The 20966-nt window shown below is 42.2% G+C and overlaps 1 protein-coding gene across 1 annotated transcript in view; it reads left to right on the top strand.

The window, feature by feature from the left end:
• agrn (agrin) overlaps positions 1-20966 on the top strand; it is a 362262-nt gene that overhangs the window by 85626 nt on the left and 255670 nt on the right. Inside the window, 1 exon segment of the mRNA XM_037773939.1 lies at positions 3292-3312. Within this exon segment, the coding sequence (XP_037629867.1) occupies positions 3292-3312 (21 nt within the window).

Genomic DNA, 20966 nt, shown 5'->3' with positions numbered 1-20966 from the left:
GCTGCCCCCTCTTAGTCGATTAGTCAGTTAAGATTTCCTAAATCGATTAGTCATTTTTTTAATGCTTTTTCATGCTGAATGACTTCTAAGAAACTTTTGAGCACATCTCTGGTAAACACAAGATTTAAAGTGGCGCTTTTGTGTGATTCCTTGTTGAGAAAACAGAAATTGACATGCATCAAAAAACTAATTACCATCCAAATTTATGCTACCATTTGCACAGAAAGGGTCAATGAAATGGAGGACCCCAGTCCTGACCCCAGTCGTAATCACAAAACAATACTTTTGTTACTTCTGATATACATTTCTGATAAAATACCACTAAATCTTAGTCAAAGAAAAAAGAAAAGCCAAGTCATAAGCGCTGCTGAATTCCCCGAGGTTGCTCACAGGACAACTAAATGAAAAAATAATGTGAGTAAGGTGACATTTAATAAAGGGATTTCTCGTCATTTCTGACCTTGGGTGGTACCAATGAGCATTAGTGTGCACATTCATTTCTACAAATGTTGGTACCAGGCGCTAAAAACGGGCTTGCACACACACACACACCCATTTATATTTTATCATGCACACATGTGTGTGTGTTTCAGGAAGTCCTATGACCGGCCACAATCTCCCTCCTCGACTCTCCCTGACATGAATCACTTAGAACCAACACACTCTAAGCTAAATGAACTCCCCCCTCGCCCACCCTTAATCACATTAGCCTAAGTGATATGGGAACGCCAGGCCAGACACACACTCCCTCCTACTCTCTCTGTCTTTCAGCCCAAATAAATAGCCACTCCTCCAGAGCTTTAACTTGTCTTAAGCTCCATCTTTGGATAATAGACCGTTTGCTCCCCCAAAGACCCCAGTGTGGAATAATGAGGATCAAGACGAGGGCAGAGAAAGCAGGTCGGGAGAAATGCAAGAGGGTGGAACAGAGGAGGAGAGCTGACACTCGGCTAATACCCGCCCCGGGACAAAACCCATCAAAACACCTGTTTTGTCAGGGTGAAAGGTCATTGTGCGGAACGACTACTGGATTTTTTTTTTATGTAGTTGACTGCTATAAGAGGTGGTGGTTGAATACTTTTTAATGGAACATTCTCATGCCTGGGTGGTGGCCGCTTTGACCAGCAGGAAAAAAAAGCTAAGGGTGGTGCTGAAACTTCCAACTGCGATACAATAAAGCACAATCAAGGGGCGTTTTTTATGTTTTAAAAACATAAATAAAACTGCTAGCTCATAAAGAGAAAGTCTGCTGTTTGACATGTTTCAGGCCTGATAGCTTTGTATTGCGATTTCGGTTTCCACGATTTTGAAATTGATTTTTTAATCCCAGAATCGATTTCATCAATCATTTGAGTCTATGCGGAGGTGGAAGTTAGAAAGTAGAAGTTACCACTTTTATTGTTGTAGTCTGAGTTACGTGACATCATATCCGTTCCGTATCCATCCAAAACCAAAACCAAAATAAACTGCAGTGAGACACAACGAGAAAGTATATGGCGAAGGGTCCACGTGGATACGACCTGCACCCTCACAATTTAAATCCAGCGTGGTAAACAATACACATCCAGTAAAGGATGGAAACACTTTGGGTTTCACTCATTACCAGGAAAAGCAGAGCTAGACATCACGTCTAAAGCTGCATGCTAACTCTGTCTTGAACAGGAAATGTTATCGTATCGCGGTAACGTGCGGTCAAGCCAGCCGGCGCACGCATCTCCGTGGTCAAATCAGCCGACGGTACAACTGTAGAGCACCCATATACTGACATTTATGTTAAATACATTCATACAACGGCCCGATGGAGCTGAACATGGATGGATAAAGAGAACGGAGCTGACAGGAGAGCTAGAGACGGACATGGAGAAATTAGCGGAAGTATACACGTGTGACTACATCTGGTTTTCAAAATAAGGTGTTAACAAAGGGAACTCTATATACAAAATACATATATGAAAATAAGATTGATTGACAATGATTGATAAGATTGACTTCAGGACATCTCTGACTACATACATACTGAAAATCAAACATTTTGAATGTATTAATTTCGATATTTTCCAAAGTAAAAGTCTCTAGATGTGCATGATTGAACTTTATCCCATGGTCTAGTATTAAAAAAGTTGACAAAAACCGCAATAAATCGCAATATCGGATCACAATACTTGTAGAATCACAATACTTAAAATCACAATACATTACCTTGACTGGTTGCACCAAATGCAATGGCTTTAAATAATGTAATGGCTAACAACTGCACGGACAATAACACCGTTGGAGTTGCAATGCAGAGCCCATCTTCATATATCTACTCTTTGTGCCGGTACAAATGTCAAAATCGTTCAAAAACAGTGGCAATCTGGCAGCATTTCTTGTAAGTTAATATAATTTGATGCATCTGTGTGCAGAATGAACAGGGTACTGTCCGTGCAGTTCACGGACAGAATGTCTCCATGTGTGCCTTCGTTAATAATCGATGGAGGGAACTCGGTGGTTTCTGTGTTATTCTACGGTAAATAGCTCCCAGTTTCTGGCCGGCCCAGCCCATCTTTTATGGATGAGCCTCTCATATGGCTTGTCAACACGACTCACCGTCAATCTGCATCAGCTGGCCAAACAGCAGATTGACTGGCCTGTGTGAGCCTGTGTGAGCCTGTTTGAGCCTATGTGAGCCTGTGTGGGTGTGGTTGTGTGTGTGTGTGTGTGTGTGTGTGTGTGTGTGTGTGTGTGTGTGTGTGTGTGTGAGAGCGAGAGAGAGATAGAGGAGATGTCTGTGGTGAGTCTTTGTTGTGTTTGAGGCAGGTGGGTTTGGTTCGGTATATCATCTTCATAATTGTAGTATTTTGTTGGTGCTGGGCTTCGGGCCATCGAGTTGCCTATAGGCACCGAAGCTTTGTGCAACTTTCATCATGTTTTCATCCTGTTTTGCATTTCTTTACTTCAGCGATATTCAGAAAACTCTAGATGGAAGATAGAAGTGATTGCATACATTGGAACTTTTTTTGAGGGACTGATTTCATATTTTCTAAGTTTGACAGGCGTATTTTTTTTTATTTGCCAGAGACACTGATTATTACTTGTGAAAACAACTCCATTTGTTGTCTGTGATCACTTCTCCTCCTCATCCTCCCCTTTCATCCACTTCCTGTCACTCATCCATCCCACGCTTGTCTGTCCTCCTCTTTTCCCCAGAGTTGTAAACATTCTTATTCTCCTGAGTCTTGTGTTGCTTTTTTGACATCTAACTTTCACTAACTGTCTTTTTTTTCTTTCTTCTCTTTTTGCCTACTGAAGCTCACAAATATATAATTGCAGGTAAGCACACCTAACTGTCTTCCAGTGCTGCATCAGTTTGCTGACAGGTGGTTAATCTTCATGTGTCCTGATCAACTTTGAAAAAAAGGAGTCAACTTTAATGGGATTTTGTATCCTGCTGCATTGGTTTAATGGTTTATCTTGTAAGATAAGATAATATCGGAAGCTCTTTCTCCATTAATGCAGGCAAAATTAAAGTGATAATCAATACAAGTAGCTTGAAGATCAACAGAATTGCGTTGCTAGGCAACAGATTGGGTCCATGTGTACTTCCTGTCAGCTGATATCATTCACATACACTGCAACACATTTAGAGTGTTTACATTTAAATCTGTGTAAAGGGTCTAAATATTGTACATTTGTGACATCACAAATGGACCGAAATCCTGACAGCTTGTTTCAAATGCAGAGTTTCTGAATACGGGCCGTGTGTATTTCCCTGTGGATTGAGCGTTTCAATACTTTCACAGTATTTATATAGGACTTAAGCCTGCTTTATAATAAAAAAACTCTCACTTTTTTATAATATGGGACCTTTAAGGAAAAGCACAGTGATGGCTGAATTCCACCTAGCTGCATGCAGTGTCAGGGTTCTGGTGTGTTGCATGCAGGCTCACCGTCATGACTTACCAGGGCACTTGAATAGGACGGAGCCATCGTTAATTGTGTCTTCTCTACTGTGATGAGTTCAAATGTCTGCTGTGAAAGAAGCCCATTGCCTTAAAAAGCTGTTTTTACTAACATGTTAGCAGCCAGTTCCCTACTTACACTATAACATGAGGAACATACAGTAAGTCCAATATTTACAGTTCTTTTAGCTCTGTTTTGGTTTCCACCAGAGTTGGGTGAGGATTCTATGTGGATTAGATTTTACTTTTCAGAGTACACATAGTCATGATGAATTGTTAAAGTAACAGCATGTAGGATTCTATTATATAGGGATATATATACTATAGTCTGTATATGTATACTATGTCCACTGTGTTGCTCCGCCATGTTTCTACAGTAGCCCAGAACGGATGAACCAAACACTGGCTCTTTCACATTTTTACGTTACCTGAAGGACAACGTAGTTCTTCGACACGCTTGGAAAGGGAGGGGTGAGCGGAGGGGTACTCAGTTGGTTGCAATCTGCAACCTCACCGCTAGATCCCACTAAATCCTATACACTGGTCCTCAAATAGAAAAGTATTGTCTCGTGGAGCTGGAAGTACCTGTGGTCAAAAAGACAGATCTATAATTACTCACTGTGTCACCGTGCTTCTGGCAACAGTAAGTTGTGATATAATGTCCGTGCTGCAGACCCTAAGTGCTTTTTATAAAATAACTGCTAAATTATTTCTACGTTTAAGTGATTCTACTGGGCAACATGAAAAATGATTTTGCAGAAACATATATAAGTTAAAATGCAAAAATGGCTTATATGCAAAATAATGTATTGCATATAAGCTTTCTACTTTGCCTTTTTATATGATGAAAAGTATGTGTTGGTTTCTTTAATAGTATCAGTTAACCCACTATATCACTGCAGCGTTGCACAACTTCAGAATTGGGAAATCGAAAATGCCACAACCCCTGTGTATCACTCTAGTCGTCCTTAACAAGTGTGTGTTGAAAATTCACACACCTGTGCATGACTGTGTGTGGTATCAACCATCAAGTAAGGCTTTAGACTTTCACAAGATTATGTGGCTAAGGATAAGGGTAGGGGTGAGGTCAAAGGTCATGCATGGCGGGGTTATAAGGGCTCTGGTGCTCGCAACAGTCTGTGACCTGCTCGGCGTTGGTTTCCTCGGGGATCTCATTAACCGCTATAGGCTATACAGGCCAACTGACAAACAAGCACCTGCAGGAGGAGAAATCAACACGGATCGGAAAAGCCTTCGACCCCGAGCTGAGACGGAGGCATTACTGCTGAACTTTCTTTCCCTTTGCCCAAGTGGGGTTCAGACTACAGGGATTTAACAAGGGACAAATTCTCTTTTTGTGGCTTTTGTCATTGCCGTTCTGTCCTCCTCACTTTTAGTATTGATGCTGGTTCAGTCCAATTACATTTGTCCTGTAATCTCCAACTAGGTCTCACTCCAAACTCGTCACGTACCGCCGCTTGGTCAGTGCCCCTCGGCACCGGCACACGGGGTACCCCTCTTCCGTTACTTTTGGATGTGTCAGGGACTCCGTGTCAATATACGCTCTTTACATGCATAGTGTCCTTTCAAAATAAACTTGATTTTTCACAGAAAGTTACAGGATTACGAAACGGTCTTGGTTGACATTAACTTCACTGACTAGCGACTCACGGGACTGACGATACAAACGAGTCATGTGACTAACGACTGACGTGACAAACTAAGTCAACGTTACTTTTAGTTTCACACTGGCCACAAACACTGGTCTCCTGGGTGAAAGTCCGGTGTTTGTTTTGAGTTGAGTCGCCTCATATTGCCTTTGTCTTCGCCAAAAAGTTGCACTCGAACACACCGCAAAAGACTACAGCCGACGGGCAACTACCACGTACGTTCTGCGCCTAGTTTTGACGCGTGCCGCGTGCGGTTCACAGCAACAACAGACAGTGAAAGTGATCTAGTGACTGTATATTAACATCATATCAGCAACATTACTACAATTTCGATGTCTAGACATCTGTAGAATATGTCACGGACAGTGAATGTGATCTATTGACTATATATTGACATCATACCAGCAAGATTACTACAGTTTCGAAGTCTATCTGTAGAATATTTTATTGTTTAATTGTTTATTATGTATATAAATGACATAGGTAGGGTATCAAGGACACTGAATTTAGTTTTATTTGCAGATGACACAAATATTTTTTGTTCTGGGGAAAATCTGCAGCAGCTTTTGGAGGTGGCCACATCAGAAATCAGAAAATTGCAACGGTGGTTTGACAGAAATAAATTGTCATTAAATTTGGACAAAACTAAATTTATGTTATTTGGAAACCAAAAAATAGACATACCAGTACAAATGATAATAGATGATGTGACTATTGAAAGAGTATATGTAAATAAATTTCTGGGTGTAATACTGGACCACAAAATCTGCTGGAAACCTCAGATAAATTATGTAAGAACAAAGCTGGCAAAGAGCATAGCAGTCTTAGGGAAAACAAGACACACACTGGATCATAAATCACTGCACATTCTGTATTCTTCACTTGTATCACCATATCTGAATTACTGTGTAGAAGTTTGGGGTAACACTTATAAAAGCAACTTACAACCATTATGCATACTACAGAAGAGAGCAATCAGGATAGTAAATAATGTGGGATATAGGGAACACACGAACACACTGTTTTTGAAGTCACATGCATTGAAATTTATGGATTTGGTCAAATTTAAAACCGCAATAATTATGTTTAAAGCAAGACATAATTCACTTCCGGGCAATATTCAAAAAATGTTTTGTGACAGGGAGGGGGGTTATAATTTTAGAGGAAAATTTAATTTTAAAAAGCATTGTGTTCGTACAAAAAAGAAGAGTATGTGTATTTCAGTCTGTGGGGTGGATTTGTGGAATGGGTTAGGTGATGGGTTGAAGGGGAGCACAAATATAAATCAATTTAAAAAGCTATACAAGAAAGATATTTTTGGGAGGTATATGGTTGAAGAAGAGTTGTGTTAAAGGTTGGTTATATACTTTTTAACTCCGGATGTATTTGTGGGTTGTAAATAAACTTGGGATGCTGTTCATATATTCAACTTAGGATGTAAATAAATCTGGGATAGTTTTTATATTATATTATACTATTTTATATTATCATTCTATGATATATGAGTTAATAGAGGAGAAGTGAGAAAGGGGTAGGGTAATATAAGTTTTTCTTCTACCTACTCCTTTTCGGACACTATAACTCTTGTTTTGTTTGTTATTATTTTGTATCTGTTTTTATTTATTATATGTTCGAAATAAAGTCTTTCATTCATTCATTCATTCATATGTTACGGAGATGAAAAAAAGTAAAGAGTTATTTTTAAATCAACACTTCCTGCTTTAATTTCAAAATAAAAACCCTCAAGCGTTTTTTATATGGACAGTATTCCTTCATTTGTTAACACAAGGCTTTTATTCTGTAATATGAGCAGTCAGTGCTGTGGAACATGCAGTGACTTGGAGAGCTCCATGAATGAATATAGTACGGAGTTTTAATTGTGGATTATTACTATTATTTACAAATTACCACACGTTTCTTAACCTTTCTCGGTCTAAAATAAATATAAATGATATTTATAATGAAATGAAATGGCCATTAAAAGGCAAACTCTATGTAGAAAGAAAGGGCTGACAGCAGGAGCAGACACGCAGCTGAAACGCAGCTGAAACGCAGCTGGTGTGAACACCCGACGCGTGAATCACGCAGCCACCACGCCATGCAGCCACCACGCGCTCCTGACGTTCCCTGTGTGTCCCGGGCGTTAGTGTGTCAGGGCCTTTAGTCTCTAGTTTGGACACAGCAGGATCGCTTTGCTTCTGTCTTTGTGCTGTGAACCTTTTATGATCTCTCATGCATCCCTTTGCCCTTTGTATGTTATATGTTTTGCTTCATTATGATTTAACAACATGGAGTTAGTGGGGCGAGGTATTTTCATATTTGTTGTCCATTTGCTGGACCGTTGTCACATCTGCATTGTCAGACAGGACATTCTCCGCAGTGCTCCGTCGCAGTGCGTGACAGCACATGAATGGCACATTCTGCTATGAGCTGCGTGGGTCTTATCACCGACGGACCCCTATTATCCGCACACCGCCATTTTCCTCAAGCACCCCCCCATTCAACGAGGAACAGGTAGTATTGGCCCTTTTCAAAAGCAATGCACCATTAACAATGCACGCCAGTGGAGAGGACATCTTTTGTAGGCTCAGCTGTGAATCGAGCAGATACCAATTTCCTTGCCGAGCCAAAGACGGATCCGTTGTTCCATTTGTCCGCTCCAGTGATCCCCTTCTTTTCCGAGCCAGAACTCCATTATCAGCCCTTTAATGTGACTTTCAAATGCGAGGGGGATGCAATTATCTGCTGTCTGATTTGGGAGGTCAGTCTGTGCAGTAATCAGGACGGGGAGGGTTCCAGCCCGTAGCTTCTGGCTCTTTAGCCTCCTGTTCCCAAGAGGGTAGGTGTCCTTCATATTAAATGATAAGCTGTATGCTCAGTATTATCCTGCTCGCTGGTGGATAAGTAGCCACTACACAAATCCTCCACCTCTACACATCTTATCCTAGTATTGCCCACCGGACTGTTTCCTGACTGACAGCTGACAGCCAAAAGGAACTGACGTGTCGGTGGAGGGCTTTCTTCTTTTTGCCCTCTTTCAACTGAGCCCTGGAGGTTTCGGAGCTCTTTGCCGCTCTTTAAGGCTGCTGTTTAATTCAAAGAGATCGACTTGCAGGGGTTGAAAGCAAAATGACAAATGTGACAGAGAGAGTTAGAGAGACTCACTTGAGGAATAGAGTAGATCTCTGAATAGTGTGAATAGCCTCACATGGAGACTCTCAGCTGTGACCTTGATGTCGAGACAGTGTTTGATATGTGTTCTTTGTATCGTTTGGAATATCTGCAAAACCCAGGCTGCTCATTTAATGATCATCAGACTCAATGACTCGTTCATTTTCTATTTCTTCAAGTTTAACTGCACACTTAAAAACGTGTTCTTTAAGCTATAAACTAAATGATGAGACTGAACTGTGATGAAACACATCTATGCTGGGGTTAATATTTTTACTAAATTTAGAAAAATCTGCATTCATGGTTGAATGTGTCTCAACAGGCCATCTACTGTTTTAAATCAGCCCTAATCTTGCAAGACCAATTCTGAGATAGAGTCGACCGTTTGGGACTAACCTACATCATGAAATTTATGTTAACGCACTCTAATCAGACCCCCCCTCCTCGCCTCTCCCCACAACGTCTATCATTTTCACATGTTCTGTAACCACTGTGTAGCACTGCAATCACAGCACGAGCCAGTTCTCTCCCCTCTGTGGACTGGAAATGAAGCCATCAGCACATTACCAAATCTGGGGAATCAGTGTTAATGGCTGATTATTTGGCGATAGCGATGTGCTCTCCTACGCTGGGACGAAGCACAAGTTGTTAAATTTGACTCATTTAGCGGCTGGCTAAGTTAGCGAGCTAATTCCACCATGCTGTCATGCTACACTGGTTACAGAAAATGAGAGGAACAGTGCCGGGTCCCTCCTCCACGCCGCTAGAAGACTATTCACTGAGAGGAGACCGGAGACGGAGGCGCTATGGTTTGCGCTGGCTCGACTTAATGGTACATGTCCACAGCCTCCATTCTTTCCACGCTTCCAATTCATTGTCTATGTAAGCAGCCTTGCGATGTATTCTAGTAGCGTGGCGGCGCGATTCGAGAGACGGGGGCATTCGAAAGCATTCGTCCAATCAGGTGCCTTGTGTCTAGCAGTAGAAGCCCATCAAGCGTCCAATGTTGGAAAGCGAGGCGATCCCGCGCAATAAAAAACACCCCTGTGGACACATACCATTACTACAACCCATCGGTGCGTCTCCGGAGCTGGCGTCCGCTCTCCGACTGGCGAGAAGTAGTCTCCCAGTGGTGGGGAGTGAGAATTCTTATGTCATTTGTTGTCTGATAAACAGTTAATTCATCAGATCACTTTTTTCTAAGCTACTGTAGGTGTCATATTGTTGACGCTGCGTTGAGTCTTTCATCATATGGGAGTAGTTTCATCTCTCAGCCCCTTACCCACTTTATTTTTTAGCATTTTTCAAAATGATGCAGTGGGTTGACTTCGGCTCAGACCTGGGGTGAAGTTACACTTTAAAAGATACTTTGTCTTGTTGATCTGCAATATGTTGAATGGACAGTTAATCAAGGCTAGGCTGGGTTTATTCTCATGTTCATCAAGACGTTTTTTAGACTAATGTTTCTTTGAGTGAAGTTGAGACTCTCCATTTTACTCCAGGCAAGCAGCAGCAGCCCCATATGTTATCACCGACTATTTATCACCGGCACCTCCCTTTTCATGTCCCTTTCACTCCTTCTCCTGTTTGGCTTCCTCTCGGCCTCTTTTCCTTGAGGTCAGAGCGAGGCCCCCGGCCCCCTTCTAGGGAGCCCAGCCTTGGATTGGAGACGTCCTCATTTTATCAGTCCAACAACAAAAAAAAAGAAAACCTCCCTGTAGTCGGGGCCGTCCTGACTCTCTGCATCAGCCCTTCCTCAGATAAGAGGCTAATGAGCTGACATGCTCACAAAATAGACCGCAGTTTCAAGGACCATGCTGGTGTTGAGCCCCCTAAACATGAATTGCTTATACTTGACATTGCTGTAGATGATTTTCCCCAGCGTGCTTTAAGTTTTACAAAAATGTCCTACCTTCCATGCAGCCAATGTTTTCAGTTTGCTTGTCATGAAAATAAACTTGCGGAGGCTCGCTTATGATAGGTGATCAATCAGTGGACTTCCAGTCTAGTGTATCCGTCTTGTCAAAGTTCTTTCATTATTGGAAATACAAATATTGTTTTGAGAATTCTTTTCTGGTGGTGTATTTCACCCAAGAAACCCAAGAAATCCAAGATTTGTGATTTGGCTGCTTAACGCCTTGCATTCTTGAGGTATGTTGTCTGAAAATTGAAACCATACAACAAACAGATATGGATATTGTAATGGGGATAGTGTGGGTGGCAACACAAGTTGACAACAAAATCTTTACTGCAATGAATACAATTTGAAACCCCTGCAAATGAAATGTAATTCTTAAATAGAACATGCTTAAAGCTCATGCATGGTCAGGATGCATGGAGTAGACATGAAGTCTGTAACTGTTGGGCAACGTTTTTATCTCCTTTGCCTTTCCTTTTGTGTTTATCCTCGTCAGTAAATATCAACTTCATCTTCTACATGTGCTGTATCCATGTCAAGGTGTCCGGGCCTCGGAGGTTTACGTGTCAGTTCTTGCACGCCGGTATGTGCGAGTGTTTATTTCCAAAAAAAGAGCGTGTGACTGTTTATTTCCATAGGCGTATTCGAGTGCGCACAAGAGTGTTTATTTCCAAATGTGCGTGTGTGTATAAGGAAGCGAGCTGTGTATAGAGAGCGAATGCTCTCCGCAGCATATGTTTAGTGCCGGTCGTGAAGAAAGGCAGGGCTGACGACTCCCATCCTCACAGCAGTTTAACAGCTAGAAACGGAGCTGTGACAATTTGCCAGGGATTCTCAAATGTTGCCAATAATGTTAGGAGGCAGCAAATATTTTAACATAAATGAAAAGTGTGACGTAATTAGGGCTGTCAATTGATTAACATTTGTAATCGCATGATTGTCCATGATTAATCGGGAATAATCGCAAATTATACACAATTTCTTTTATCTGTTCAAAATGTACCATAAAAGGGAGATTTGTTAAGTATTTAATACTCTCATCAACATGGGAGTGGACAAATCTGCTTTTTATACAAATGTATGTATATATATTTTATTGGAAATCAATTAACAACACAAAACAATGACACATTTTGTTCAGAAACCCTCACAGGTATCAGTTTCATATGATACCAGTATCTTCACTCTAACTTTAAAACTGAGCCCGCTACAACCTCAAAATCACAAGTTGTGTTAACACGTTAAAGACATTAGTGACGTTAAAACAAATTTGCGTTAGCGCGTTATTATTGTCCCGTTAACTTTGACAGCCGTAAACAGCCGTATACAACTTGTTCTTTTTCCGTTGAAAAAGAAAGTTAGACTCTGGCAAGACCATGAAAGATATAAAGTAATCTTAACGGACCAGAATTATATTTCATATCTGTGGCAGCAAAACAAAACCAAAAAATATAGCTTTTAGAAGGAATTTTTCATTTCTATGACTGCAATTTCAAAATGTATACACTCTTAAATCATTGAAAACTATTATTTATAAAACATTGGAGAAAAATAAAATGAAATTGCCGTATCCACTGAGCTTTTATAATTGCATTTCAGCTGGATTTTTTAATATCTTTAGCACATGTAATGGCTGCCACAGCTGATTGGTACCACTTTTGTGTTGCCAAGACAATAACCTGCAGCTCCGGAGTCACATTCTCCATTTGCAAAAAATGTGTAGTCTATACACCAAATTAAAAAAAAAGTTATATAAGATTTCAGTCAACTAAAATGTGTCTTGAGTTTCCCTAGCTAATAGGCTATGGATTTCAAAAATCCAAAAAAAAGGCCAAAAAAGGCTCTTTTGATAATAAAGTTAGCTGACCCCTGTGCTAAGAATTATCAACCAATTCAAGTTTTCAAAATATACATGTTGTTTCTATACTAATGAGAGTTAGTTGGACTTCAAGTGCCTCTTGAAATAAAGTCTTGCGAGAGTACGTCTCCCGATTAACAGCTGTGCTTTGCTCTGACTAAGATTATTGTTGCCCAGAGGCAATGTTTATTGAGTTGCACTCATTATTCTTTTTGGCAGCTCCAGGAGTCTGTCTGCTTGGCTGTTATGTCAGGATTGTGTTGCTCTCTTCCTTATTGGGAAGGAGTCTCTCTCTCACACGCTCACAGAGAGAGAGAGTGCTGTAACTTCATTGACTTGGCTGGAACATGACCAAGGGTCCATGCAGTGATCCTAGCCCCTCTTTCCCCCTGCAGGCCTGAACACTATCCTCTCTGCTCCACCTCAGCCTCTGCTGCTAACAACAACTGTCCTCTCTCTCTACACTGATTGCTGACCTGTATGCAAACTCTTATCTCCACGGCTATACTTCGTACTTTGTGTCATGGCAAAGCTCATTAGTCTGGGATATATTCCGTCATTGTGTGTTATTGCCTCTGCCTGGATTGTGCCTCGGCTTGCCGTAAACACTGTAAACAGCACTGCAGAGCGCCACACCTACAAGAGGTAGGTAGACGCTCCAAGTGGCTCAAAGGCACATGGGAAAGTGTGCGTGTACTTTATGGGTCCACTTCAGTTTCACAGTCATATGTGTGAAATGTTTTGGTGCATTGCAGTTCCTCTTTTACCCTGAAAGTACCTCTTATTTTGTAGTGAGTTTTTACTTTGGTTATCAGCTTGACTCCACTGTGGAATCAGTGCATGCCTGGTCCAAAGCTTCTTTCATTAAGTCTCCGAGCAGCCGTGATATTAATATGAATTCCACTGCAAGTTAACAATAAAAAGCTGGTTTCAGAAACAGCTCACTGCGATCAGATCAGAGATGTAGTGGACACTAAACTCACCTATATTTTTTTATTTCTACAATAGAAGTTATTTACCCTGCACTGAATGTATCTTGATTAGGGCTGTCAATCGATTCAAATGTTTAATTGCGATTAATCGTATGGTTTTCCATAGTTAATCACAATTAATCGCAAATTATTCTGTTCTGTCTGTTCAAAATGTACCTTAAAGGGAGATTTGTCAAATATTTAATACTCTTATCAACATGGGAGTGGGCAAATATGCTGCTTTATGCAAATGTATGTATATATTTATTATTGGAAATCAATTAAGAACAAAAAACAATGACAGATATTGTACAGAAACCCTCACAGGTACTGCATTTAGCATTGCAAATATGCTCAAATCATAACATGGCAAACTGCAGCCCAACAGGCAACAACAGCTGTCAGTGTGTCAGTGTGCTGACTTGACTATGACTTTCCCCAAACTGCATGTGATTATCATAAAGTGGGCATGTCTGTAAAGGGGAGACTCGTGGGTACCCATAGAACCCATTTACATTCACATATCTGGAGGTCAGAGGTCAAGGGACCCCTTTGAAAATGGCCATGCCAGTTTTTCCTCGCAAACAAATTTAGAGTTTGGAGCGTCATGGCTGGTCCCAATGGATTCATTAGGTTTTCTTGTTTCATATGATACCAGTATCTTCTCTCTAGCTTTAAAACAAACCCTATGATCTTGTTAACTTTGACAGCCTTCAACTTGATGCATGGTGTAAATCTATAATAGCGATCACCCCAAAATATATGAGGGAATATATATTGCAATATTGACAGTTTCCTGAAAATGTCATGGATGTAGTTTACATCCAGTATGTTGCCAGCTGCACTCAGTTAATGAACGTCATATAGGTTTATGTATTCCTTCATCATTCATGCTGATGTAGGGAATAGGATGGATGTCTCTGGAGTGATTAAACACACACACTCACACACACACACACACACACACACACACACACACACCTGTGGAGGGTTTTACCGGTAGTTCTTATTGCTGGCACTGACAGTGTGAATGGACAGAATGGGGCTACTCTTTGCATCTGCTGCCATCTCATGGCTGCCTGCTGCACACAGAGGAAGAGTCTGCTCCTTTTGATGCGCTACTACCTCACCTGTTACTGTAACATCTGTGTTACTGTATCAGAAAAAAAAGAAATAGATAAGTGTAAGTGGAGTCGGGTGTCTCATGTTTTGCAGCAGCCCGCTTGTTGTTCACTGTGTGGCTTTGTTTTTATATTCCAAAGGGAATTAGCAGTGTTTCTGTTTTTTTGCTGTAGGTCACAAGAGCAGTTCATTGGTAGTTCAAGTCAGCTTTTCTTTATTCCGTTTGTTTGATTTGCACAGGCTAAATGGCAAGTGCCTATACTAGAACTACATAAACCATCTATTGTTTATTGCACTCTGCCAATCTGCTCTTGCAGCTTTCCCACATTTCGATTGTTCTTGTCTGGGTCTCTCTTGTGCTTTTTTCTGTCTTTTCTCTTTTAATGTTCTGAGGGAGCACTTCCTCACAGCCCTATCCTTGTGTTCATCATCTCTCTTTCTGCAGAGATGCAATAAGAATTGGGGTTAAAAGGAACACCCCGGTAGCTTACTGGGTAGAGTGCGTACTGTATTTATCTGTTTAGGTGTAAGAATATTCCTTCATTGACATTTTGTGAGATTATTTTGTTTATCTATCAAACATAGCGAACTCGCCACACACATGCACATGTATAGTCACAGCCATCAAGGCTCCGCAGCAGGAGATATCATCTTTTTTTCAGTCAATATAGCACCTTTTGGGGAATTTATTTCTTCAGTGGACTACATTTACCATCAGCACTGATTGGACATCCACATAAAAGGTGGTGAATTCTCCCTTTAAGGCTGAGTCCTTACTGCAGCGGCCTGGGTTTGAGTCCGGCCTATGGGCTCTTTGCTGCATGTCATCCCTGTCTTTTCTGAGTGTCTCTCTTTAACAAAGCAGGAATGGCAAAAAAAAGAGAAAGAAGAAGAATTTGGGTCCTAAATCATGCTTGATTTGACAAGTCAGATTCAATCCCTGCTTATACATAACCCTGAATCTCTCATTGGCGTTCTGTAGCTGACACTGACCTCCATGTTTCTTTTCACGGCTCAATAAAGGATCAAATACTTTACCACCATCAAACACAGAGACATAGTTAATCCCTCCTTCATTTTCACTGAAATAATTAAACATCTGAAGCACTGATTTCACCAGAGGTTTGTTTCACCTTCAGGTGATCTCTTAATTCTGTGTCAAAAAGGAGAGAAAGCTGCATGTCAGTGTGAAGCTGCTACGTCAAGTAGGTACACTAGAGGGAGCAAATGCTCCAACACTGAGTATAGGGAGGTGGCTCCACCAGCTCATCACCTCCTCCTCCTCCACCTCCTCCTCCTCCTCCTCCTCAATCCATGAGTCTGGAGAGTCCAAACCTGAGCTCAGCCCTCTATCTTCCCCCCTCCTCCACCTCCTGCTCCTCTCTGGGGTCACACTCATCAGGGCCTCACATAATAGAATCACAGCAGACGGAGGACATTATCATTCAAATACATACTTTTTACATGAAAAACAACCAGGCAAAATGTGCTGTCACAGAGGTATTTTCGTTTAATGATGTTTTTTTTATGGTGCATCTGCTCTTCAGAAAGAAAAACAGAAGTGAAAGTGACAGGAATGTGGAATGAGAGGGTGAGATGGATTCGAAGCAGAATTATTATGAGCACATCATATACACTGCCATCGTTAAAAGGAAGAAAACGAGGAGGGAAACAATGAAAGGAGGGCGGTGGTTCGTGCACATTCATATTTAATTTGTCATTTGAGCTGCTGTTGCGTTGGCTCTTGTCATCCTAGTGACTGAGTAGCCAGTTGCTTAAACGTTGGTTGCGGTGCGCTGCCGGGGTCATGTTGCCAAGGGCAGCGCCTCCATCATAACCCAGTGGGTCATGGGGGGTTAGAATATCTAGGTTATGGTAATATAATCTATTTCACCCATGATCGCACCTACTGTATATGCAGAGGGCTGCAGTGGAGGGATAAGGGTGTGTGTTTGCACGTGCCTTGCTAAGTAGTGGGGTGGGTGGGGGTTGTCCCATCTGGTGTGTGTAGCCCCCCCCCCACCACCACACCCCACCCTGTCCATCTCCAGATTAAGAGGCCAGCCCTGAGTCCCTGACCCAGAATTCTTACCCCGTCCCTGTCCCATCACAACACACGCCCTCCTCCCTCACTAAATGCCCCCCACCCGTCACCCCCATTTCCTCCTCAGGACAGACGGCCTCATGGGAGAGATAGGGGCGAGGTCTCCATTAGCGGGCCTTCCCCCTGATGTGTGGTGTTGCATTCACGGACCTGCACTCAAGAAAAATGGGAGTTAAAAGCGATGGTGTCAGCTGTGGATTTGGATAGGGGGGCTTAGAGGTGTTACGGGGGCACAGGGTTACTGTCAGCCCACATGGGGTGCAAATGGGTTTCCACATGGAAATGGCACTCAGTCGGAATCATTGAATATACTGTACGTCTATACTGATTGTCATCAGTGGAGTGGGGGAAAATGTGAAATAGACCCCGACCGATGCAGGATTTTTGAGGCCAATATTGAGATTTTAAAATATGTGATTATTAGGGGTGTAACGATTAATCTACTAGGGTGTATATCGATCTAAAATCGATTTGCAAGGTAAATAATCTAGTGTTTCGATACTAAGAATTTGCACCTTGTATTTAAGCACGACAAACGTCACATGGATGTATATTTTAGCACCTTTAATAGTAAAGAAATGTTAAACGTTACTCTGATTCACTCTCCCCGTGTATGACGTCATCGACATGCGCCAGCAGCGCCAATCTCAGGCCAGATTAAATACAACGGCAACACGACCGATCTTTCCACGCACCTACTGAGACACCATGGGATTGCTAACACCGAACGCCCAGGTAACTCTAGCAGCATTCCCGCAACAGCAGCAGCAGCAGCGGCGCAAGGTAGCTCTGCAAAAGCCTCAAGCCTCTGCAACATTTTTAGTAAGAAATTAAGCCGAAACTCACCTAGGGCTAAAATAAAAGGTGTATGTATTGGCCATTAATCGTTGTGTTTACTTGCTAGTTTAATAGCTATCCAGCTATTTATTTCACAGTCACAGTAATTGAATTTTTGGCAAAAGAAGTTGCTGTATCGATTTCAACTTGAATCGTATCATATGGTATCGCTCCAGATGAGCCAAATATCGTCCTTGAATGGTATCGGAACCATGGAAAGTGATACGTATGGTATTGTTGTAAAAACATACATGTATTGTTACACCCCTACTGATTATGATATACAGTATATGCCGATACCGATCGGCTGATGATCCAGTGATATAGGTTGTACATGCTTCTTTTGGCCTCATTTTGGCGTCACGTGTCTGCCAGCATATTCTGAAATAGATTCTGAGATTTTTTTTTCATAGCAATAACCCAGATATCTAAATGTTTCCCCCTCACCCTATATATCCATCTGCTTTACTTCACTGTCGTTCCTTCAGCTCCCCATTGCTACCACTGACCCTGGATCCACTATGCTGTCCTCAATACACCCTTCCATTCATCCATCCAAACACAGACTCTTTCCTTAGGCGCTGACCCACTGGGGGCTTTGTGTGAATCCAGGCCACACCCAGTGTTGAAGACCCAGTTTTGTCTTGTCGGGCTGGAGGCCTTGCCGTGTTGCTAAACCTCCACAAACACCATTCAGCACCCAAAACATTGGTCTAACGCTCGTGTTAACAGGAGATGTAACGGATCTTCTTTGACATCTAAACAATAAGATATGGCTACTTTTAAAACCTAAGCGAGAAAAGAAGATGCCCCCAAGTAACAGACTGTGTATGCTCGCTTGCGTGATGCCTCTAATCACCCCTGTAGCACAGAGCGTCCTTTTCTCCTCTTTTTCAGCACCAATTACCGCCATTGACAGTGATGAATTTTGATTTTGACACGTTTGCTTTCACGCAGCGATGTCGCCCCACGCTGCAGCAGCGAGGAAAGGCTTGTTTGCGACAGAGCCGGGGAGATAACAACGCAACATGTGGGGCTTTATGATCGAACTGTAAGCGTCCAAAATACTTTCACTTTAATGGAAAGCATGCCCCATCAAGTAGGGTGTGGGAGGCAGCATCTAAAAGCCATTAACGGCCAGGCTTCCACTGAATCCTTAATGACTACATGTTGAAATTAATGCGTCCAGAACTGCACCAGTGTTTGAAATGATTGTTGATCAAAACGAAAAGAAAAAAAAAGGCAAACGGTGCCCTTTGGCTTTCACTCTATTTCCCAATATGAAACAGTATTTGTCTTTGAGACAACTGTGCGTTGTTTGAATAATTCCTCCACCTGATTCTCTGCCATCCTTAGGGGTCATTTGGAAATGACTCATGAAATTTCAAGTCCTCCAATTTAATTTCCTCAAGTGTCTACTCCCATTATCACTAAAATTAAGCTATAATCCATTGTATGGCAAATTGAAGAAATTGGTTTTGGGATTTAGGACGTACCTTATTTACGAGGTGATTGTGCCCCGTGGCAAGACACATTTCTCATCTCAAAAAAGATTATGGCTCCCTAATTGATAAGATAAACAGGCCATTATGGGGCTCCTTTGCAAACTGAATTGAGTTTCTTCCTCCCTGTCGTGTAACACTAATCCATCTCCCGGTTTCTTAATGTAGTGCGTGTAACAAGGCAACGTTGTTATCACACCCTTTCAATTATGATGCGTACCCCGGGCTAAATAATTATGTGTTCTCAAAGCAGAGACGTCTACCCCTGCTTTTGGACTGGCTGTTAAAGTGGGCCTATTAAAGTTACATTATTTGGACTCACTATGGCGATGTAACTGGGGTAAATAAATGGAAGAGAGAAAGTGGCATGGAAATCCATTAAGGGCCAGTGGGGAGAAGAAGGTGGGAGTAGCTGCTGGGAAACCGAAGGGGAGGCGGGTGTAAGGGGACATGTAGCAGAGGTAGATTGGCTTAATTGGCACTTTTGGCCGTCTTGTCACACACCTGCTTAATTGGCGTGCCGAGAGGTCGCGGAGAATATAAGCAGGGGGCTCAGGAGCGGGCGGCTTATGCCTGCACGCTGGGAATGGTGTTTGTGTGAAAGGATCGCCTGAGCTCTCAGAGTGCATCTTTTCCGAGAACTAGATAGAGCGTCAGCTCATCAGCATAAAGCATTAAACATTTACGCTGACCTACAAAGGCTGACAGCCCCCCCCCCCCCTCCTTCAGTCACACCCATCACCGCTCCTTCCTCTGCTCCATATCCTCCCATCCAGCACTTCCCCTCTCCACACGTACACACACTCCGGCACATCAGCTCTGTTTTCCTTGGCTGATAATGAGGACGCGGCAGGGGAAAACTAGAGAGATTGGTGGTTTGGATGGAGAATGAGGGCTGGTGGGCTGCACTCTTGTTAGAATAAGAGGAGCTCTTTAGGTTTAAACAAGTAGCAAACCTGATGCTCTTTATACGCTCTCCCTTCAATCAACCACTCCACTTCTTTTACTAAAGGAGGGTAGCTTTTATTTTGGAGAGAAAGAAAAACAGCGTTCTCCACTTCTGGCATTAGATGTCTCCTCGTCGCCAACAGCTAGAATTTTTGAATAGTTTTTGAGTCTCATTAGTTTGGGTTTCTGAGGAGATTTCCATAGTTAAATGAAGGCCTAAATGCCTCATCCAAGGCTTTTGCCTCCTAACAAGAATAATCTCTGGGGAAAATCCAGTGTTGGTATAAGACGATCTTCTCCGTTACAGCCTCCTTTTGCAATTTGTCTAATGAAATGCATGTCTTTAAAGACATGAATGAATCAGCAGCTGCACTCCAAATATGTCTACACCAATGTTTGCCTTCACGAGTTTTAATTCCTCGCGTCATGATTTAATGCAGAAAGCATCCCGTGGAGACGCAGCAGCTGTAGCTTTTACTCATGCGTCTCCGTGGTTTTTTTAGGGAAACAAATGGGAGCGAAGCGGACTGTTTATCATGATCGACTGCAGATGTCCTTTTGTGGCCAGTGCACTCTGCTGTGGAAATGGTTTGGGCAGTGAAAGAGGGAAGAAAAATACAACAGGGATAAAAAGGGGAAATGAGAGTCTCTCGTGGTCTGTCTCTCTCGTGCTCTTTCTTCCTCGGTCCATCGATGGTCTGTAGTAGACGTGATGAAAATTGATTTCCGGGTGAATTATTCTGTGTGCCCCTCAGTCTCGGGGAGACAATAATCTTTCGCCTTCCTCCCTCACTCCCTGTGTCACTCTCTGGCTGTCCTCTCCAAGAAGGACTGCTTTAATTGTCCATTTCAATATTCTGGACCGTTTCCGTGACTCTTTCACCTCAAGGCTTTTCCCCGCTCGGCGTTGAGCACTACCTGTCT

The sequence above is a fragment of the Sebastes umbrosus genome, chromosome 6 (genome assembly GCF_015220745.1).
Source record: "Sebastes umbrosus isolate fSebUmb1 chromosome 6, fSebUmb1.pri, whole genome shotgun sequence".
NCBI classification, from domain to species: Eukaryota; Metazoa; Chordata; class Actinopteri; order Perciformes; family Sebastidae; genus Sebastes; species Sebastes umbrosus.
The sequence above is the reverse complement of the archived record's forward strand: the minus strand, read 5'-3'. Positions and strand labels throughout refer to the sequence as shown.